Here is a 22,370-nt window from a genome sequence, read left to right on the forward strand (position 1 = left end):
GCAGCCGACCCTCCTCGCGGGCCTCTGTTTCCCAGCAGGCTCTGCGGGCTGGGCGGGGTAAGTGCTTCCGCAGTCAGGTAATGACGTTGTGGGTAAACAGGTCCTGTATCCGTGGCAGCGGCTGAGTCCGGCGGGCGAGGCACCGGCTGCCGCTAACCGGGGAGAGAAGCTGCCTGTCGGAATCAGCCCGGGCCGCAGCGCGCCGCCGGTACGGGGTTGGCAGGTAGGCAGTGACTGCGGGCCGGGGGACGCGGGCGGACCCGGGGCGAGTGAATCTGACAGAGGCCGAAAGAAACGTGGGGACTCCGCGCGGTTCTTTGCGAGCGGTGTTACACCCAGCTTGGGCCTGGAACTTAACGCGCTGAGGCTAACAACGGTCTTGTGAGGAAACTGCGGCTCAGATAAGTTCAAGGCGCTTGCGTAGTGTGGACAGCCAGCTCCACCACCCAGGTCTTCCTAACTGTGTATGTATGTCCCGTGCCCCTTTCCCCCACCCCGCCGACGGCGCCTGCAGTGCGGGGAGTGGAACTGGGGCGGAGAGTGTCGCCGCTGTCATCTTCTGGGAGCTCCATGCGGCTCTTGTGTCCGGTGTTCCTCAGATGCTCAGACACGCACGTGTGGTGGGAGTTGGAAAAGAATCTGATAGTTGGCTGGGAACCCTCACCCTACCCTCCTTCTCCGGTCCTATCCATCTCATTCAACTTTGCCCTCCAAACATCCAGTTGGCGCTCAAGCCAGATACATGGAAATCTGGCCTCTTTCCTTCCCTCATCCCCAAACTCCTACGTTCATCCAGTCCTTTACTAAATGCTATCAACTCGGCTTACATAACGTCGCAAATTGGAACACTTTGCTTCAGCTCCAAGCCTTCGTTACTGTAAGAGCCTTCTCTATTTCCACATTCATTCCACAAACATTTGCTGAGTGCAAGCACTCGGTATGTGCAGGCACCGTGCTAGATGCTAGGGTTACAGTGATGAACCAAGGTAGGTGTAGCCTCTCTCTTCTGTTTCCTCCAATTCATTCTCCATCCTGGGTCACAGTGATCATTCCAGAAGGCAGATAGGACCACTCTGCTGAGAATCTGCTGGCTGCCCGCTACCCTTATGATAAAATCCGGGCTCCTGACTGCGGCTTTCAGAGCCCTCCATGAACCAGCGCTGGCCTCCCCATCTAGACTTACCCTGTTCCACACTCCCCCTGTTCACTGGGTTTTAACCACACTAGACTTTGGGTTCTTGGAAGGCATTACATTTCTTTTAGCTTCAGGATCTTCACCCAGTGCTTTTCCTCATACTGTTTTCACAATTTGTGGTTATCTGTTTACTCTCTGTCCAGAGGTCAGGAACTGAAGCATCTTCTTCACTACTCTGTCTCCAGAGCAGGGACTCAGAAGGTGTCTCTGAATAAATGCCTCCTCTCAGGGACGGGAGTGGCAGTCGAAGCAGATTATTTGCTCCCTCGGGTTACTGGAAGCTTTCTAGAGCAGTTGGTCTGATTAATCACCTGGTAGGTGTTCAGTGCTCAGACTGTATGTGTAAATGTCACAGAAAAAGCAGGAAGACAGACCTTTTAAAAAGCTTGATTAAAATTGAAAAATAAAAAAAAGTATTTCGAGAGGCAACTATATTAAAAACAATAAAAAGCTTGATTAAAAAGGGGCGCCTGGGTGGCTCAGTTGGTTAAGCGTCCGACTTCAGCTCAGGTCATGATCTCGCGGTCCGTGAGTTCGAGCCCCGCGTCGGGCTCTGGGCTGACGGCCCAGAGCCTGGAGCCTGCTTCCGATTCTGTGTCTCCCTCTCTCTGCCCCTCCCCGGTTCATGCTCTGTCTCTCTCTGTCTCAAAAATAAATAAACGTTAAAAAAAATTTTTTTTAAAGCTTGATTAAAAGGAAGCTTGGGATGATTAAAATGTTTCAAAAGGAAGATGCTAACCTATTTCCTTCCAGTAGGCGAAAGGCTCTGGGCCACAGTCAGACAGTCTGTAGACACGCATTTGTTGGCCCACAGTGTTGGATGTGGTATTGCCTTTAAATTTTTGAATTCAGCGCTTTCCTTTAAAAGTCAGATTTCATGTATAAATCTGGATTTTTGGCTGTCTTGAAAATCAGTTCTGGTAACCGGGGGACTGAATTCTTTTTTTAACCATCGCTCCTCCTATGGTATACCTGCTCTGGAAAGTTACTCCCACAGTCACCCCATGTGGAAGAGAACTTTTCTAAGGAAGCCAGAAGGGAAACAGCTGGGGGAGGTGGGGGCAGAGGAAAGGGCAGGCACAGCACCAGGTGGTGGTAGCCTTTGGAAGACCTGGGGTCTTGGAATTGGTATAGCAGCCAATGGCTAGCCCTAAGTAGCGTTGCCTCCCTTTGTAGACAGGGCGTGTCCTTTTGTTTATTTTATTTTTTAATGTTCATTTTTTCGTTTTTTTAGGGTTTTTAAAAAATGCTTATTACTTAGTTTTTTGAGACAGCAGGGGAGAGAGTGTGCGTGAGTGGAGGAGGGGCAGAGAGAGAGGGGAGAGAGAGAATCTCAGGCAGGCTCTGCACCTGCTCAGGGCTCGATCCCACCAACTGTGAGATCATGACCGGAGTCGGATGCTTAACCGACTGAGCCCCCCAGGCGCCCGTTTTGTTTTGTTTTGAGCCAGAATGAGGGTGCGTTTTCAGTTTCCCGGAATTGAGGCATCCTTTGGATCCAGGAGTTCAAGGTGGCCTGGGAGGGGAAAAGATATCCCTGCTGGTTCTCCTGCCCACAGAAAGAAACCCAAATGCCTTAGCTTGGTGCACACGGTCTTCCTGATCTGGCGCCAGCCGACCTCTTCAGCTACATCCTCAGTCCTTCCATATTCTGGGCCGCTCAGTGACTTCAGGCTCGTGTCTGTGCTATTTTCCCTGATTGGAATGCCTTTCCTCAGCCTCCTTACTTGGTATGTGCTTGCTGACACGCCATTCCTTTTTGTGTTTTCTGCTGGAGAGAGACTGAACCAACTCTAGTCCTTGAGTTCAGGCAAGCATACAATAGCCTGTGGCGTACATTGTGGGTAAGGTTCTTCCTCCCGGCTTCTTTTTTAACTCTGATCTTTAATTCACGCAGATTTCCTCGTTTGCTTTTGGTGTTATTCCAGTACTGTGTTTGAAAAGCTTTTTCATGTCCTTTTGGGCACCTAATTGGGGATAAATATGCCATGGCTTCTCATGCTTAGTTCAAATGTGACTCCTCCGCCCCAAGCTGACCGCTGTGTTCTCCAGCGCTTGCGCGATATTTCTGTAAACGCACTTAACACAGTGTACTTTTCAGTTTACGTGTCTGTCTTCCTCCAGCTAAACTATGCGCTCCTCCCGGGCGGGCACCATGCTCCACTCATCTTTGTACCCCCAGCATCTAGCAGTGTTGGCCTGTAGAAGGCACTCAAGAAATGTGTGTTGAATGAACGGTGCCTGTGACAAGCAGCTGGACTTTATTCTTTCCTGACCCTTGCTCCTATGACACACCTCCTCCCGGCTGCCACTCTCAGCCCTTCAGAGCAGAACTTCTCTCCTCTAGGGAAGCTGGAAGGGAAACAGGTGAGGCTCAGAGAGGTGGAGGCAGAGGGAAGGGGGAGCCTTTGGAGGAAGAGCATCTGGGTTTTTGGCGTTGGTGTCTGGGGGCGGGAGCGGGGCTGGCCTGGGAGCAGGCATTTCCTTGGGTGGCTGGGAAGCGATTGGGGATTCAGCCTGGTTTCTTCACAGCTATGGCCAAGGACATCCTGGGTGAAGCGGGGCTGCACTTTGATGAGCTGAACAAGCTGCGGGTATTGGACCCTGAGGTTACCCAGCAGACCACAGAGCTCAAGGAGGAGTGCAAGGACTTTGTGGACAGTGAGTGTCATTTGGGGAGATGTGGTGCCACTCAGCTTTGAGCTTCCAACTGTGTCCCGCCCCCGCCCAGCCCCCAGCTCTTGTCCCTGCCAGAGTGGAGCTGTGGCTCCCTGGAAGTGGCGCCCGGCCTTTATCGATTCCCATGTACTAACCACCTCGTCTGCCTGCCCTGTAATGCGCCCACGTGGCCCCACACAGAGCACCAAACGGAACAAATGGTGAGATGTGGAGGATGTCCCATCGTTGCTTTTCTTCCCTCTCAGAAACCTTGAACCTCACGGAAGCAGAACTGTGGCTTGGGGGTGGGAGTAGTTAGGTACTCCCGATTCTTGAAAGAAATAGTTTTCTCAGTCTCGGGATTACCGTCACTTGGAGTGAAAATTGATTAACTGGAGTCTCTAGAAGTAGCTCAACAGACTCAACGAAGTCCTATTTTAGCTGGATACCCAGGACACCTCCTGTCCCAGGAGGCAAGCACCCGAGAGCAGCGGATACAGAGCACGTGTGGTTAAAGCAGGGATTTCTGAGCCTTCTGGGCACTCCATAGTCTGCAGAGAGCTTGGCTGGTGAAAGGTAGCTTGGGCTCCCTTGCCAGTCTTCTGACTGCATGCCGTCCCTCCTCCCTGGGTCCTAGTTCACTCCTCAGTAGGATGAGGTCCCCCCACACCCAAGGACGTTGAAAAAAGCGAATGGGAGATCAGCACCTGAATGCTTTGAGCTCTTCATTAGCTCTGCCCTCCGTGGGCAAACCCCTGCCCCCACCACCACCATTAACTGAAACCTAGGGCCATATCTGTGGCCAGTCAGGAGACTGTGTTCACGTCCTGAGTCCGTCCTTCTGGGGACATGCCCCTTGTGCTTCCTGTCACTCCTGGGGAGGGCAGGATGGAGTTTGTGTGGAGGATGGGCCGCCGGGAGCCTCACAGACCGAGGTCAACAGTCACCGGCTGGCTCAGTTGGGACTCAAGGTCCAAGTGTGCCCTGCTCCAGCTCTGAGCGCCTGGCCACCCTCCTCTGGGTTTAGACCAAGGGTGGAAGACTCTAGGCCCGTGCGCCAGACCGCTCGGACACACATTAGCCCTGCTCTCGCCACAAGGGAACACGAAGGGAGTGATGATGCAGAGAAAATAAAACATTTTGTTTTCTGTTCTTCCCCTGAAAGAAATTGGCCAGTTTCAGAAAATAGTTGGTGGTTTAATTGAGCTTGTTGACCAACTGGCAAAAGAAGCAGAAAACGAGAAGATGAAGGTAAGATGAGCGTGCCTTCTCCATCTTGGCCTGGGACACGGTTCACCAGCCTCTCCTCCTGCCCGCTGGACTTTTCCTTGCTGGGGGGAGGGGGGGGCGGGGGATGGGATTATTTTAAGTAAAACGGGATTCTAAGTTAACAATTCCCAGTCAACTCTTTCCGCTAGTTGAACTCTTTTATGCTAGTGCACTTTGTCATCATTTCATGTTCACATCGCTGAGATGGGTGGTCTTATGCTTTTGTAAGTGAAGAAGGCATACGGGGGGATCAGTGACCTGGCAAAGGACACAGGGCTCAATGGTGCACCAGAGGGGCCACTGGCACCCGTGTGCCAGACTCCGGGGGCGGGGGGACTCGCGGATCTGCCCCTGAGCTGCGATGCAGGTCTCATCAGGTTATTCCGGAAGCTCTGGGCTCGACGGTCTGTCCCCGGCTGGGCACTGAGACCGCCCCCGAGTGGCCCTCCCTCGGCTGAGGACTTAGCTGAAGACGGTTTTAACGAAGCCACGACCTTCTTTCTAGGCCATTGGTGCTCGGAACTTGCTCAAATCTATAGCAAAGCAGAGGGAGGCCCAACAGCAGCAACTCCGAGCCCTAATAGCAGAAAAGAAAATGCAGCTTGAAAGGTAAGAGGTGAGGGTGTAAAGAAAGTTCTTTGCTCGACTGCAGTTCTATTCTTCCTTCTTGAGTGGCCACCTCTTGTCCTTATTCTTCACCATTGTCCTCTCGGGAACAGGGTCCCACTTGCCATCTGACTTGAAGACTTAAAAAAATAAAGTCAAGTCCTGTTTAATGAGAAGGAAAAAGGACACTTGCTAATACAAAACCACCTCTAGTGGTCTGGGAGCTAGAAGGCTCCGGTAGCGAGTCCGTGAAGCTGGCTAGTTCTCCTAGAGGAAAAGACCTGGAGACTTCTCACGGGTGGCCCTGGGTTGGGCTTCGCCTCTTTCTTTCTTTCTTACCCTAACTTCTTCATTACGAACTCACACCATTTCTTGGGATCGTTTAAATCACTTACATTCTTCTCTAGAAGAATTAAGTCCACGGTTTATTTCATCCATTTTTAGGGCTTCTAACGATTTTGTTTTTCAGGTATCGGGTTGAATATGAAGCTTTGTGTAAAGTAGAAGCAGAACAAAATGAATTTATTGACCAATTTATTTTTCAGAAATGAACTGGAAATTTCATTTTATAGCAGGCCAGGCAAAAAACAAAACCCAAAAAACCTCTGTACCAATCCAGTGACTTGACCAATGACCCAAGTATGTCCTGAGAGATGGTGCGGAAAAAACGCAGCATCTCTGAAGGCAGTAAGCAAGTCTGGGGGGCTTGTTGCAAATGTCAGCGAACATCTGCTGGGCAGTTACCCCGTGGCCACAGTGGTCCAGGCTCTCACCTCTTGGCACTTAGCCTGAACTGAGCAGTCTGTAAATTTTGACCCTTTTTTTTTCTGTAAAGTCACAAAGCTTTCAAAGGAAGAGCAATAAATTATTGTTTTCAAATGGCTTGATCTGCCTCTTTTCCTGTTGCCCTTGAAGTGTACATGGAACACCTTGTAAGGGAACCCCGGACGCTCTAGCCCCCAGGCCACGAAACGAAGCAGACAGTCGTCGGCAGCTACCTTTATTGGGACCGGACACAGGTGTCAGATGGTACCCCATCAATCAGACCATTATGATTTGTGAGCAAAACAGATAAAAAGAGGAAGGACCAGTTACCATTTTCCATGCATTCACTGAGTTTTTGGTTTTGAGTTGGCCTTGAGTACGTATTTAGAGAAAACTAAGGAACACCAACGAAGAGCTCCTGTATTTACACAACGGACACGTCAGGCCCAGCTGCCCCTCTACTTAGAGAACAAGCCAGGAATGACGATGAAACTATCAGGGAGGTGACGTTATTCCCCCTGGAAGCACACTTCCAGAACAGGTTTGAGACACTAGACTCAGAGCGGGACTTATGTCAGGTGGTCTGTAAAAACAGAAGACTAAGGTCTTTAAGGAGACTTAAAATCTTTTCTGGGATGACCTGTTTAAGACAGAAAGAAAACACCTTCCAGCGTAACCCATTTCTGAAAGTCAGGCCAGAGCTAACCGTTGAGCAAAACCCAAGTCTAAACCTCTTACAGGACCTTTCCCCCCACCAGAGGGGGAGGCAAAAAAAACCAGGATATCATTTTCAATGAATTTAAAGTCACAGTTTTAAACTTAAAAATGGCCTGAAACATCCCACTCTTCATTTTGCTGGTTAATGACACCATGAATCGAGAGTCATGAATCGAGGGTTTAGTCACCTGTACGTTGTGGGTCAAGTGACTCGTGAACATGCCAAGCAGGCCACGTGTCTCAGAAGTTTATCCAGTTTCTGGTCTGGTCCTGCTCCCGGCGGAACTTGGGCACACAGTGAGGGATTTGGCTCCACCTCCCTATAACGCAGCCCACACCCCCCTGTCCGTCCTCGGGTGATTGGTCCGTTGGTGCCAGTGTTCTCAGAAGGGGAGGGTCTGATGGGGCTCCTGCCAGTGTCTTGCTCTTGTGTGTTGCTGGTGTGGTTCGAACGCTACCGAAAAACATGGGTTCTGAGCAGTTTTCTGCATACCGGGTCCAACAGGAAACTGCCCTGTGGGCATCTCCCGCCGGGCCAGTGGTCATTTCTCTCATTTCTTCTTTCTTTTCTCCTCATACTTGTAGTAGGGGCTCCGCAACATGAAAAGCAGAAGCATAAGAGGGATGAGAAAGTAGGGGGCGTAGACAGATACGAGGGTTAGTCGTTCGTGGAAAGTCTTAGGTCCTTGTCCTTTGAAACCGCTGGCTTTGGAGAAATCCTCAAATAGCAACGTGGAGAGAATTGGAATTAAAGTTGTCATGGTGTGAACGGAGTAGATGATTGCAGGGGTGCGGATCCACCGGCAGCCTCCTGAAGTTGGGGGAAGAGAAAGAGGTAAGCGTTAGGTATGTCCACGACTCCAGGGGCGCCCACACCAGTCTCCACGCTTGCTCCCTTTCCACTGAATCTACCTCCTTTCCAAGTACAAACAAATGGAAAACCCGATGTGTTCTAGTATCTCCTAATGCACAAAGCTGGGGCTCTAGCCCACCGGCTGCTAAAGCGCGAAGGGTGGGGGTTGGAATTTAATTCAGAAAAACTCTAGTGGGGCGCCTGGGTGGCTCAGTCGGTTAAGTGTCGGACTTCAGCTCAGGTCATGATCTCGGGGTTCACGAGTCTGAGCCCTCTCTGCTGTCAACACCGAGCCCACTCTGGATGCTCTATCCCACTCTCTCTCTGCCCCACCCCCACTTATGCGCACGCGCTCTCTCTCTCTCTCTCAAAAACAAAAAATTTAAAAAAAAAAAGCAAGAAAAAGAAACTCTAGGGCAGTAAAACGGCCATTACGATCTATGCCAGTCTGGCCTAAAAGGCAGGGGGAAGGGCCTGCCCACAGCATCTGTTAAATAAGTATATATACATGTGAGAAGATCAACAGATTCTGCTGAGATGGATTTGGGAGCTCCAGTGGGAAACTGGTTGTATGAGCTTAGTTATCATGTACATTAGTATGGCCCCCGTCTTTCTAAAAGCGTTAGGTCACACGGGAACACTGTAAGAATAAATGAGAAGTTAAGCCCTTCAGGGATTAGCCTGATGCTACCGCTGAAAAGCCAGTATGGTGCTCCCCAAATCAGAAAAATAAAAGCTAATGATAAATTCTGCAGGGGTAAAAAAAAAAAGACAACAAACAGGAACAAGTTCGATCTTGAAGCAGCCTCAGGTGTAGGACAGATCTCCAGGTGACAGTCCTTCGGCTCAGCTACCCACACAGGCATCCACCTGAGCCACACTGATGTCCCTTTACAAGATCTGGCCATTCCCACCCCACCCTAGGTGACCCTCAGACTACAGGGATCACTCTCCTCTGAGATACTTCCCCCAAAGATTTCCGGGACTGGGTATCAGGGCACAAATGGGATTTTCCCCCCAGTTACCAACCTTTGAAGAAGGCATAGGCTGCTATGGGGAAGAAAGGCAGCTGCAACACGAGCTCGCAAAACAGGAAGGACTTAAACCACGCTGGGGGTTCCTGTAGCAGAGGGTCTCTGAACTCCTTGGTATACCACTTCAGAAGGTTTCTCAACTGAGGAGAGAGAACGAGCACATTGAACACAGCCACCTGGCAGGACAGGCTGGCCGCTCCAACCCCCGAAGAGTCCCTCACTGCCCAGCCCCGAGGCAGCCTAGATGGCCCCTTCCTAAAGACTCCCTAGCTCTGACTCGAATGTTCCCTCCTCCAAGCCTTCCTCAGCTCTTCCAGCCCCTCTGCTACCCGTTCGTGACTCCGGGTAACACTAGCCCTGCGTGTCAGCCAACGGCTGTGAAAACCACCCTAACATTTGTCCTTTAACAGCAGCTGCACACCAAGCTCCGAGGGCCAGACTGCCTCAAATACAGAAATGAATTGAGTTTCTTTGTCTTTTTCGGGGGGGGGGGGGGGCGCGTGGAACGGAAGGGAGAGAAGTTTAACCTCTTTAAGATGCACTTTCAGACAACTGAATCCCTAAATCTCAAGTTCCTCATCATTCTTTTTTTTAAAATTTTTTTTTTCAATGTTTTTATTTATTTTTGGGACAGAGAGAGACAGAGCATGAACGGGGGAGGTGCAGAGAGAGAGGGAGACACAGAATCGGAAACAGGCTCCAGGCTCCGAGCCATCAGCCCAGAGCCTGACGCGGGGCTCGAACTCACGGACCGCGAGATCGTGACCTGGCTGAAGTCGTACTCTTAACCGACTGCGCCACCCAGGCGCCCCAAGTTCCTCATCATTCTTAACTACTGTAGTTCTGAAGAGTTCTCTTTTAGGAGACCCACAGGACATCTGGAGAACAAACTGCCCAAACCACAAACTGTAGAGCTTCTAGGCTGTCAAGGCTTGAGGGTTAGCAGTCCCGGTTCTAGCTTGGGGCCCACCCTCCTCTGATTACACTGTTAAATCAAAAGATGCAGATCCAGGGGCGCCTGGGTGGCTCAGTCGGTTGAGTGACCACCTCTTGATTTTTCACTCAGGTCATGATCCCAGAGTTGTGGGACTGAGTCCCACGCCAGCTCCCAGCTGAGCATGGAGCCTGCTTAAGATTCTCTCTCTCCCTCTGCCCCTCTCCCCGACTCATGTGCTCGCGTGTGCTTCCTCTCTCTAAAAAAAAAAAAAAAGAAAAAAAAAAAAGATGCAGACCCATGGCTACCAGCAGAGGAAGGAAGCAGAAAGGTTGGAGGTTGCCCATTCTGTGCCTTTAAGGGCCCAAAGCGTAGGGTTCCCCCCGCATCACATGGGACTACAAAAGGTCTGTCACAGTTTACATCCTGGAGATGGCGTTGTCCTGCCACACCTGTCTCCAAAGCTAAAAATATATATATATCAAGTTACAGCAAATAAAGGGAACTTCCAATGTAAGGATTTAGCTTGCAGTGGAAAAGCCATTTTTTTCCATTGCAGTATTTTTCCTGTTAATTTTTAGTCAAAAGATAAAGGCTCACCATTGTGAAACCAAGGCCTCACCGCTGAAGCTGAGCTTTAAGCAAATATCCAGAAACAAACATTCTGTTAGCATGATATTAATTTCAGAAAGGCTCTGGCTAGATTACCAGCTTATCGACCGGGTGATGTCTAATTTGTACTTGATCTGAAGTTGAAACTCACAGCAATACCCTTAGCTTCCTTCTAGGCACTCTTCAGGACGGTAAGGTGGCAGAAAAAAATTCATAAAAGGTTAAGTCACTGCACCTCTCCTGGGCTCTATTTCCTCGTCTGTGGAACAAGCAACTTGAGTCAAATGTTTTTGGAGATCCTTTTTTTGCTCTCCAGATATTCTTTAAAAAATATTGGGGGGGGGGGGCGCCTGGGTGGCTCAGTCGGTTGGGCGGCCGACTTCGGCTCAGGTCATGATCTCGCGGTCCGTGAGTTCGAGCCCCGCGTCGGGCTCTGTGCTGACAGCTCGGAGCCTGGAGCCTGTTTCGGATTCTGTGTCTCCTTCTCTCTGACCCTCCCCTGTTCATGCTCTGTCTCTCTCTGTCTCAAAAATAAATAAACGTTAAAAAAATTTTTTTTTAAAAATATTGGAGGGAATGACCTGCTGTCAAGATTTACCGTAGAAATTTAAAAGGCATCCTGGTTTGATTTCATTTTCTGTTCCATTTGTATACAGTCTATTTCATAAATCCAGGATGAGATCAGCAAAACCCAGCCAGCTCTTGTAGGTCATCAATTAGGATCCTAGCGCCCGCCCACAGTCGCCTGCGAGCCGCATGCTGCCGGAAAGGACCTGGACTAAGGGCTGAGGGAAAGCAAACCGCAGGCCCCTGGTAGAGTGAAGGGCTCCGGGTGCGGGCTTTGGGCAAAGCACTTAAATCTCACTGAACTTGCTTCCCAATTATAGCACTTCCTTCACTAATGGGAAGATTAAATGAGTTAATGTACACGGTCTTTAGAACAATGGCAAGCACAGAGTAAATCTTACAATTACTTAGTTGAACTTAACACGTATGTGGAGAAATTCAAGTTTAATCCTATTAAGAGCGCAGCATGCAACTGGTCCTTAAGAACTACTCTTATTAGGTAAGTCCCCCAAAATGGTTTATTACCTGACTCACATTTTTTGTTTTTAATTTTTATTTATTTCTGAGAGAGACAGAGTGTGAGCAGGGGAGGGGCAGAGAGAGAGGGAGACAGAATCCAAAGCAGACTCCAGGCTCCAAGCTGTCAGCACAGAGCCCGACGCGGGGCTTGAACTCAGGAACCGCGAGATCATGACCCGAGCCGAAGTCGGACACTTAACCGACTGAGCCACCCAGACACCCCTATACCTGACACATTGGACTCCACTTACCATTGGTGTCCATTAAACTACTGACCTGGCCTATAAACAGGGATTTTTTAAAATAGATTATTTTACCTTTTTAAGGCCACAATCCATTTTTTTAAGTTTATTTCTTTCATAAAATTTATTTGAGAGAGAGCGCGCGTGTGCGGGCTCGTGAGTGGGAAGGCGGGGAGGGGGAGAGATAGAGAATCAGAGTATCCCTGCTTGGGATTGAAGGGCTTGAACTCACGAACCGTGAGATCATGACCTGAGCTGAAACCAAGAGCCGGTTGCTTAACTGACTGAGCCTCCCAGGCACCCCTGGCACCAGAATTTCTAAACCAGGAATTGCCACTGAACAATCCCGCACTTTTCTACCTTAGGATGAGCACAGGCCGATTTCACACCTAGACGCTCACCTTAAACAGAACCAATGCTACCAGCTGCAAACGATACTGCACAATGCCTTTCCCATCCTCTCCATGTTCCAACCCAAACTAAATTCTTTTTGTTTCAGAGTAAGAGTTTTTCCAAGTATTGACCGGTTCAAACCAAGGAAGATCAGCCCCAACCATTATGGGATCGCCACAAGCATTTTAGTTCTAGGAGGAAATTCCTTCTATTTAGGGAAGAAAAACACAACAGATGTGAAGATTGGGCATTTTTTCAAAGAGAATCTGAGAATCCCTCAAGGCTTTTATTATTATTTTCCCCATAACCAAGCAACAAAACCATCAATCTCAACTCCAAAGCAACAAGAGTGAAGAGAGACAACAGCCCTTCCAAAATAGGATCCCCCCCGTGTCGCCAACACCTTCAAACCGCATCCGATAGAAAGACACAGACATACACAATTTCTGGCCAGGTCCCACTGGCAATGGCCCTTGACCTTTTACAATAAGTCAACATTAAAACCGAGAAAACTTTACCAAATCAAAGAGATAAGCTGAAATGGGGTCTTTATGATGCTGGACACATTTGAACTGTATTTGGGGGTGGTAAGCAAGAACCTGTGGGAACGGCATATTCAGAAGAGGTCAAGAAAGCACCAGCTGTTAAGTCCGGAGTAACCTGGAGTAACTAAGGTAAGTGCCCAGTATTAAAGGGACTCATCACGCCAAACACTAAGCAGGCAGCCTGCCTGAGTTTTGTTGGCCACACAGACTCTGAAAACCACAGACAAGGCTCCTTTCTTCAAGGCAACTAATGGCTGGTGCAGAGCGGTGGCGACCTGCTGAGAAAGCGGGTGCTACCTGCTGGGTCTGTGTGGCAGGCCAAGTAACAGTCCCCAAAGTTCCTAATCTCTGGAAGCTCTGAACGTAACCTTATAGGGCCAAAGAGACTTTGCAGATGTGATTAAGGTAAGGGTTTTGAGTCTTGAGACGGGAGGTTATGCTGACTACCTGGTCGGCTCTAAACGTAACCACAAGTGTCTGTATAAAAGTGGGGCAGAGGGAGACTGGATTACAGAAGAGAAGGCGGCCAAATGATGACAGAAGCAGAGACTGAAGTGATAGGGCCACAAGCCAAGGAACACTGGCAGCCACCAGACTGGAAGAGGCAAGGAACAGATTCTCCCCTAGGACCTTCAAAGATTCCCCTAGGCCTGCGAGATTCATTTTCATCTTCTGACCTCCAAAACTGTAAGAGAACAAATGTTTAAAGCCATCATGTTTCTGGTAATTTGTTACAGCAGCAACGGGAAACTAATATACCCTGTATGTGTGAGCTTGTGACTCTCCTCCCAGAAACCACAAGGCCCACACAGTTTTGCATACCCCATGGTATACCCCATGAGTTCAGGGACCTCAGGTGAAGCACCCGCCCCCCACCCCCGCTCTGCAGAGAAAAAGCACCTAAAGGGAAACAGGTAGACAAGTCAGTCTTGCCCACAGTTCTGCACACGATGTGGAGAAGCACAGAACTGAGGACAGGAGCTCCCCGGGAGAAGGTTACAGGGTCCAGAGGTGAAAGGACCAGGTAAAATAAAACGGTGGCTCTGAAGAAACGAAAAGCATTAAAGCAAACTTTGGGGTAAAGAATACTCATTAACAACGAGGAAATGGGGCTTCTCGCCTCTATTTCTAGTCAGGTGATCATTCTTACTCGAACCTAATTAAAAGGGCTGATTTGAAAAGGTGTCGTTAATTTACTTACGAGCTTTCGAAGTCGATGGATCCTAAGACCGAAGCAATGACGATCCGTGAATGCCCTGTGTTATGGGTCTAATGCTATTTGCACTATTGCTTTGGGATTAGACGTTATTTTAAAGCTCTTTCAAAGAACACACAAATCCAACACGTGATTGAGACACTGGTTCATCCAGGCTACTTCCCTCAAATACAAGTGACCAGAGGTAGGGTGTTGAGAGCCTTACGCATACCCAGGGAAGAACTGTCTTTAAAAGGACCAAAGTGTCTGCTCCAAGCAGCTTGGGATAACGGTCCGGACCATCGAAAACCCCAAGCAAGACGTCGAGATGAAGGGTGAGGAGAGGCTGGGGCACGGGCAGGACCTAAGAAGGGAGGGAGGGGGGGAAAGGGGAGCAGAACCCTGGCTGGGCGGCGAGCGGGGGAGGGGAGGTCTTGGGGACGCCGGGGAACGATCGCAATGCGCGGAGGGGCCCCAAACTCAGCGACCGGCCGTCGGGACCGATCGTCGCCCTCACCTCGACGGGGTAGAGTTCGCGCGGCAACACCACCTGCAGGTCCAAGAGCAGAGTGATGGGGACATGGGAGAGGAAGTAGAGGCCCAGTAGCCACTCCAGACCGCGCCGGACACCCAGAGCCCCCATCATCGGTTGGTTGCGCCGGTGAGGAGCGGATGCCACACGAGCCCGGAAAGCCGACGTGGGAAGTGGGCCCGACCCGCGCCGCGTCCCAGGACTCCGCTCCCTGACCACCGCCCCGCCCCCGAGAGGGCTACGTCGGCCACTCCCATTGGCTGGCTGCAAAGCCCCGGCGGGAGCGGCGCTCGCCGCAGGGCACGCCCATTGGCTCGTACAAGTATAGCGTGTAGAGGCGGTGCCACCCCAGACCATTTCCATTGGCCGTTGGGGGCGCCGCGTGGAATGGGGCGGGGTTCCTCGCTCGCCGCGTGGGACGGCTCTCCGGCTTGCGGCGTGCAGACTGAACTGGGAGCGCGGGGGCTGATGCCCGCCGGGCCTGGCTGCAGACTGCGTGGCGCGCTGTGGTCCCTTTCACCCAGTACTCCATTCATTCAGTGCAAAGGAGTAAACCTTACTGAGCGGCTCCTGTGTGCTGGGCCACGGGCGCTGGTGGAAGTGGAGCCCCTAATGCAGCCCAGCTGCCGCAGACCAGGGCCGGCCCCATAGCGCGTTGTGATCCGCGCGGTGGTGCGACGTTCACGGGCCGTGGGAACACCCGCAAGGTCCCAGCCCCGCCGAACCTGAGGGGCCTGGAAGCCTTCCGAAGGCTGCCTAGGGGAGAGCCAACTTCAATTAAGCAAGAAGCACAGGGATATAGCAAGAGGATGGGCGGGTCTTGGCTGGGGCAGGGATTGGCTGTGATGAATGAGGGAGGATTTATTCATTCTGCAAATATATATATTTTTTTAATTCACTTATTTACTTGGAGAGAAAGAGAGAGAGCGCGCGCGATCATAAGTGGGACAGAGAGAATTCAAAGCAGGCTCCACACTGTCAGGGCAGAGCCGGATGCGGGGCTCGCACTCCCCGAGCTCACCAACAGCGAGATCGTGACCTGAGCCAAAGTCCGCCATTAACTGCCTAAGCCACCCAGGCGCCCCTGGTTCTGTAAATATTGATCTTTAACTGCCCGCTGGGCCCAGCCATTCACTGAATGTCCCACCGACTGGGACACAGAAGTGAGCTGAAGAGAAGGTAATCGGGTTCTGGCTGTGTTGACACTGAGCAGTCTCCACAGTCTTAGTGGAGGAGTCTCGGGGGCAGTTGGGTGAACCTGTCTGGATACGTAGATAGTGGGGCATCCGCGTTTAATTGGCGGTCGGTGTTACGAGCAAAGGGCCTGTCTTAAGGGTGCTCCATCCTGGGGGGGGGGTGAGGAGGGGGCTGAGATACAGGTGCACAACAGGAGGGTAATGTCCCAAACATGGTGGGGAGGAGGGTCAGCTGGGTCAGAGCAACACTGAATGGCCCCTGCGGTGGCCCTGTGAGAGAGCACAGGTGTGGTGGAGGCAGGGGGCACATGACAGCAGGACAGGGAGTAAGGAGGTGGGGAAGGGAGGCAGGGAGTGTAGACCTCCGGTTAGGAAGGAGAGGAGAGAGACGGGGCAGTGGCTGGAGGGAGATGAGCTCCAGAGATGGCCTACGTATTTCTCAGATTGACTAGAACGCTTTTCACTTACTTAGATGCTGTTTGAGGTTTCTGGGTGAGGGAGGAAGGTTGTCCTTGCAGGAGGGAAGAGAGCAGGAAATGTGGCTCACGGCCCCTGAGGAGCTGGAGAGAATGGAAGGGTTAGGGTTAAGTCAGAGGAGCTCTGTGCTCCCCAGGACGGGCCCCTTGGCACTAGAACAGAGAGATTGGTGGCAGTGTAGAGGGCCCAGCTGAGGTGGGTGGCCAACGATGTGGAGGCCCAATCTCCGAGGCTGCGTGCTTTTCTCCAGGGTGGGGTCTCCTCAGCAAAAAGGCTGTTGAGGGTGCCTGGGTGGTTCAGGCTGTTGAGTGAGCGTCTGACTCTTGATTTCTGCTCAGGTCCTGATCCCAGAGTCATGGGATTGAGCCCTGTGTCAGGCTCTGTGCTGATCGTGGAGCCTGCTTGAGATTTTCTCTGTTTCTCAAAAAAAAAAAAAAAAAAAAATTGTTTTTTTCTCTACTTTTGCCCCACTCCCCTGCTTATGAGCATTCTCTCTCTCTCTCTCTCTCTCTCTCTCTCTCTCTGTCTAATAAAAAAAGAAAAAAGCCTCTTGACTCCTCTAGGGCCGAGGTTCGGAAAGACATCGGTGAGGAGTGGCTCAGTCGGTGAAGCCACTGACTCTTGATCTCGGCTCAGGTCACGATCTCATGGTTTGTGAGATCGAGCCCCGCATTGGGGCTGTGTGCTGAGAGCGCACAGAGCCCCGCTGGGATTCTCTCTCTCCTCTCTCTCTCCCCCTCCCCCACCAAATAAACTTCAAAAAGAGTTAAAAGAAACACACTGGTGATTTTGAGACGTTGGATGAGAAGGGTGGATTGAAGAGGCGGAACATGCGTTTCAAGCTGGATGGGGAGGAAGCCCCGTGGGCCAGAGGGGCTGGCAGCCTGGGAGAAGGCGGAGAAGGGAATGAACGTGAGGCCGAGGAGGCAGTGCTGGCAGGGTGGGAGTCACCGGATGAAGAGGCCAGAAGGTTGGGAAATTATGACAGGGGGGCACGATGTCCAAATTCCTGGTGTTGGGAAGAGCTTCTGTGCAGGGGGAGGTGTGGGCCGAAATGGAGAGGAGGGGAAGGTGTTTGGAGATGGAGTCAAGGGACAGAGAGCCCAAGGTGCTGGATGGATGGACGGTGAAGACCACCTGGGATGGGGGTGAGAAGGCTGGGGAGACTGTTGCCAAGGTAGAGTCAGGAGAGCACCCAGGAGGAGGTGGGCATGGGCCAAGGCATGGCTCAAACCTCAGAGAGCGGAGGTTGTGGCCTTGGGGAGCAGGGAGGCTGGTGTGTGAAAAAAAACGAACTGCCAACACGGGGGAGGGCTGTGGGGAAGCCGAGACCTTGGAGAGCGGGGAGTCAGGTGTCAGTTCCGGCAGGCGGTGAAGGCTGAGGGGTCTGGGAGGAGGGGGTCTGGGAGGAGGGGTCTGGGCTCCGGACAGGAGGGGGTGTTTACTATGGAGGACAGTCAAGAGCCTGCTGGAAGGGGAGCATAGCAGGGGAGGGAGGTGAAGGTTCCTTGTGGGGTGGCTTGAAGGCTGCCAGAACACAAAGTCCTGGCAGCCCAGGGTCTGTTGCGCAGGTGGAGCACTCCACGCGTTACTCCGGAGGGGCCTGGCAAGGTGTGCTCTGCCCCGCCCCCAAAGGTGGCTTCCAGGACAAGGCGGCCCACTTAGGCTGTACTCCCCTCCGATTAGAACTGCTTGCTGGGGGGGCAGGGGAGAGTGTGTGGGCGTCACCTCCCCTCCCCTCCCCCCGGCTGGGATTTCCCCGGGAACGTGGTAAGCGGACAGCTGCTCATGTGAGTGTTTCTCAGAAAACCTCTCGCCCAGCCAAGTTTGTTATCTGTAGATAAAGACTTTCAAGGCCAAGCACTTTCCCCGCAGGGCTCTTCGGTCCAAAAAAAAAAAAAAAAAAAAAAAAAAAAAATCTCCGTGCAGCTGCTGTCTTCTGTTTGAAATTCCTTCAGTGGGGGGCACTGCCGCTCTAAACGGGAGGTCAGAGAAGTGGTAGGAGGCAGATTGGTCTGGGGAGGAGGGAGGACACGGCCGTCGATCAGCGGATTCCCTCACCCAAAGCAAAGAGTAAGTCAAAGAGTGGCTTAAGAAAAAAAAAAAAAAAAAGGGGGGGGGTCTTGAGCTGTCACCCTGTCTTTCTGAGTGAGCAGTGGCAGTGGTCAGCACTTTCTGAAAATCACTCGTATTGTGATGAGACAAACACCGTTAGCCCAGCAGCGCCCCCGCGGTGGTGGGAGTGGAATTCTAGCGGGAGAGGCGCTCCGAGGAAGGGACCCCGCTGCTTTCCTTCCGGCGGCAACTGTAGAGTTCTCCGCTCTCGGTTCACTTTCCCATCTACTTAAAATGCACCCACACTTCCCCCAGCCCGGCATATTTGAAGGGCCAAAGGCCTTCTCCCCTGCTGGCCTCTATTTGGTGTCACCGCTGCCGGCTCTGAGCCTGCCTGTACCACTCTCGGTGACACGTTTGTTCCTTTCGCACCAGTGTTGATCTGAGCGCATGTCTCCGCGCACCTTTGCTGCTAGGCTGTGGGTTCCATATCTTCCTTTTACTGACGCAGACCTGGAGTCCTGGTTGAGGGGACGAGATATGAAAGCGTCCTGCCGCATGGAGATTGTCACCTGCTAACGGAAAATGATGAGACCTGGAAAGCTATTGTGGCCGTAGAGTCAGCTGATGGCTTCACACCTCAAAACCAAAACGTCCCTTAACAGAAGATTCTGGGGCGCCTGGGTGGCTCAGATGGTTAAGCAGCCGATTCTGGTTTCACCTCAGGTGATGAGCTCAGTTTTGTGAGTTCGAGCCCCGCGTTGGGCTCTGTGCTGACAGGGCGGAGCCTGCTTTGGATTCTGTGTCTTTCCCTCTCTTTCCCTGCCCCTCCCCTGCTCACGTGCTGTCTCTGTCTCTCTCAAAATAAATAAACTTAAAAAAAAAAAAAACAACTAAGATTCTATTGGTGCCAGAGGTGTAGCAAGGAGGCTGCGGAGGAGGGGGGGAGGTGGGGGGAGAGATTCAGAGTGATCTCTTGAGATCTGTAGGTTTCCCTGAGGCAGAAGGCATCCGGCCACCTGTTTGGAGTGATTACCTCCTTTTCAGGTCCAAGAACCTGTGAACTTGGGAGGAGGCGCAGAGCAGGTGGAGGCCAATTCACAAAGGCTTGGTCTAAAATGTGGCTATTTTGTTGTTCATAGATCTTTTTGCACTGATTTTGATTTATTTAATTTTTTTAAGGTTTATTTTTGAGAGAGAGAGAGAGAGAGACTCAGAGGAGAGCACAAGCAGGGGCAGGGCAGAGAGGGAGGGAGACACAGAATCCGAAGGAGGCTCCGGGCTCTGAGCTGTCAGCACAGAGCCCGAACTCATGAACCGTGAGATCATGACCTGCGCCAAAGTTGGACGCTTCACCGACCGAGCCACCCAGGCTCCCTGTGATTTTGATTTTTTCAAAAAGATGGACACAGCCCGATGTGGGGCTCAAACTCGCAAACTGTGAGATCATGACCTGAGCCAAAGTCAGATGTTTAACTGAGCCACCCAGGTGCCCCTCAGCAAAAAACTTTAAAAAGTACATATATTTGTATACATAAATATACATGTGTGTGTATATATATATATACACACACACACATATTTGTGTATAGATTAATAAATGTGGTGAATCTAGACGAAGAGTATTTGGGTTTTCTTTCTTTCTTTTCTTTTTTTTTTTTTTAACATTTATTTACTTATTTTGAGAGAAAGAGAAAGTGTGAGTGGGGTGGGAGGGTGCAGAGAGAGGGAGAGAGAGAATCCCAAGCAGGCTCCACACTGTCAATGCAGAACCCGATGTGGGGCTTGAGTCCATAAACCATGAGATCATGACCTGAGCTGAAATCAAGAGTCAGATGCTTAACCGACTGAGCCACCTAGGCACCCTTATTTGGGTTTTCATCATTCAGTTGACCCCTGAACAATGAGGGGTTAGGGGTGCTGACATCCCCCCAGGCAGTTAAAAATCTGTATAACTTATAACCCCCCACCAAATTAATAGGCTGCTGTTTGACTGAAAGCCTTACCTATAACATAGTCGATTAACATGTATTTTATATGTTCTATGTATTATATACTGTATTCTTATAGAACACCTAGAGAAAAGAAAATGCTAAGAAAAATCATAAGAGAAAATACATTAATAATATTGTTTTGTAATAAATCCACGATAAGTGGACCTACACAGCTCAAACCCATATTGTTCAATAGTCAACTGTACTATTTCTTTCCACTTTTTTTTTTTCGTTTTATTTATTTTTGGGACAGAGAGAGACAGAGCATGAATGGGGGAGGGGCAGAGAGAGAGAGGGAGACACAGAATCGGAAACAGGCTCCAGGCTCTGAGCCATCAGCCCAGAGCCCGACGCGGGGCTCGAACTCCCGGACCGCGAGATCGTGACCTGGCTGAAGTCGGACGCTTAACCGACTGTGCCACCCAGGCGCCCCTCTTTCCACTTTTTAATAGGTTTGACATCTTTCTTTTTCTTTTTTTAAAAAAATTTTTTTAACGTTTTATTTATTTTTGAGACAGGGAGAGACAGAGCATGAACGAGGGAGGAGCAGAGAGAAAGGGAGACACAGAATCCAAAGAAGGCTCCAGTGTCTGAGCTGTCAGCACAGAGCCCGACGCGGGGCTCGACCTCACGAACCGCGAGATCATGACCTGAGCCAAATTCGGCCGCTTAACCGACTGAGCCACCCAGGCACCCCAAGTTTGACATCTTTCAAAAGAAATAGTTCTTGGCAGGACAGAGATAGCCAAGATTACCTGCCCCCCAAAATGAAAAAAACAAAAAACAAAAGTTTTCCTTATTAAATGGCATCAGCATTTTTTTTCAAAAAAACAGATGAACATAAGGGAAGGGAAACAAAAATAATATAAAAACAGGGAGGGGGACAAAACAGAAGAGACTCTAAATATGGAGAAAAAACAGGGTTACTGGAGGGGTCGTGGGAGGGGGGATGGGTTAAATGGGTAAGGGGCATTAAGGAATGTACTCCTGAAATCATTGTTTCACTATATGCTAACTAATTTGGATGTAAATTTTAAAAAATAAAAAGTAAAAAAAACCCCACATAACTGGAAACTTCTCATTATTCTGTTTTGCCCTCAGGGGAGTAAAAAACAGGAAAGCTTTAGGTAGAATTTTTGGATTACAATGTTTTTCCGTAGGATGTTAAACTTTATTATAAAATCCTAAGGGGAATACATAAAAAAATTCTTAGAACTAATCAGTGAGTTCAGCCAGGTTGTGGGATAAGTATCAATATACAAAAATCAGGGGCGCCTGGGTGGCTCAGTCGGTTAAGTGGCTGAGTTCGCCTCAGGTTATAATCTCACAGTTTGTGGGTTTGAGCCCCGCACTGGGCTCTTTGCAGACAGCTCGGAGCCTGGAGCCTGCTTTGGATTCTGTGTGTCTCTCTCTGCCCATCCTCTGCTTGTGCTATCTCTCAAAAATAGATAAATGTTAAAAAAAAAAATGTACATACAAAAATCAATTGTATTATTTATTTATTTATTTATTTTTTGAGAGAGAGACAGAGTGAGAGAGAGAGCAAAAATCCCGAGCAGGCTCCACATTCAGCATGGAGTCCGACACAGGGCTCGATCCCACAACCCTGGGATCATGACCTGAGCTGAAATCAAGAGTTGGACGCTCAACCGACTGAGCCACCCAGGTGCCCCTCGATTGTATTTTTATATAGTAGCAATGAACAATCTGAAAATGAAATTAAGAAAATTCCATCAAAAGTATTTGGAAATACATTTAACAAAGGAAGTGCAAGACTTGTACACTGAAAACTAGGAAACCTTGAAAGAACTGAAAGAAAAACTAAATAAATGGAGAGACATCTCATGTTCGTGGATTGAAAGATTTAATATTGTGTACATGGCAAATTCCCCAAACTGATCCACAGATTCATGCAATGCTTATCAAAATGTCATCTGGCCGCTGCAGAAATTAACAAGCTGATTCTAAAATTCATATGGAAATGCAAGGGACGCAGAAGAGCCAAAGTAGTC

General features: G+C 50.2%; 2 protein-coding genes across 5 annotated transcripts; one reads left to right on the forward strand and one right to left on the reverse strand.

The window, feature by feature from the left end:
- The first annotated feature begins 84 nt into the window (after positions 1 to 84).
- On the forward strand, positions 85 to 6,610 carry IFT20 (intraflagellar transport 20). 4 transcript variants are annotated; one of them, XM_047080743.1, is made up of 6 exons: positions 85 to 223; positions 3,514 to 3,562; positions 3,728 to 3,856; positions 5,019 to 5,104; positions 5,628 to 5,731; positions 6,198 to 6,610. In XM_047080743.1, exons 3-6 carry the CDS (start codon positions 3,730 to 3,732, stop codon positions 6,277 to 6,279), a joined length of 399 nt encoding a protein of 132 aa, XP_046936699.1. In that variant the 5' UTR covers positions 85 to 223; positions 3,514 to 3,562; positions 3,728 to 3,729; the 3' UTR covers positions 6,280 to 6,610. The 4 variants fall into 4 exon arrangements, with proteins under 4 accessions (XP_046936699.1, XP_046936696.1, XP_046936698.1 ...); XM_047080740.1 differs by having other exon boundaries at positions 135 to 223; positions 3,320 to 3,562; XM_047080741.1 differs by having other exon boundaries at positions 207 to 223; positions 3,378 to 3,562.
- A 102-nt stretch (positions 6,611 to 6,712) lies between these two features.
- On the reverse strand, positions 6,713 to 14,796 carry TMEM97 (transmembrane protein 97). The gene is made up of 3 exons (XM_047080739.1): positions 14,622 to 14,796; positions 9,093 to 9,237; positions 6,713 to 8,021 (listed from the first exon to the last, which is right to left on the reverse strand). The coding sequence occupies exons 1-3, from the start codon at positions 14,748 to 14,750 to the stop codon at positions 7,762 to 7,764; spliced, it is 534 nt and encodes a 177-aa protein (XP_046936695.1). The 5' UTR covers positions 14,751 to 14,796; the 3' UTR covers positions 6,713 to 7,761.
- Positions 14,797 to 22,370: the final 7,574 nt, after the last annotated feature.

Source organism: Lynx rufus, unplaced genomic scaffold, assembly GCF_022079265.1.
Source record: "Lynx rufus isolate CCGP_SWC_20201006 ecotype Redwood Valley unplaced genomic scaffold, mLynRuf1.p SCAF_18, whole genome shotgun sequence".
In the NCBI taxonomy this organism is placed as follows: domain Eukaryota; kingdom Metazoa; phylum Chordata; class Mammalia; order Carnivora; family Felidae; genus Lynx; species Lynx rufus.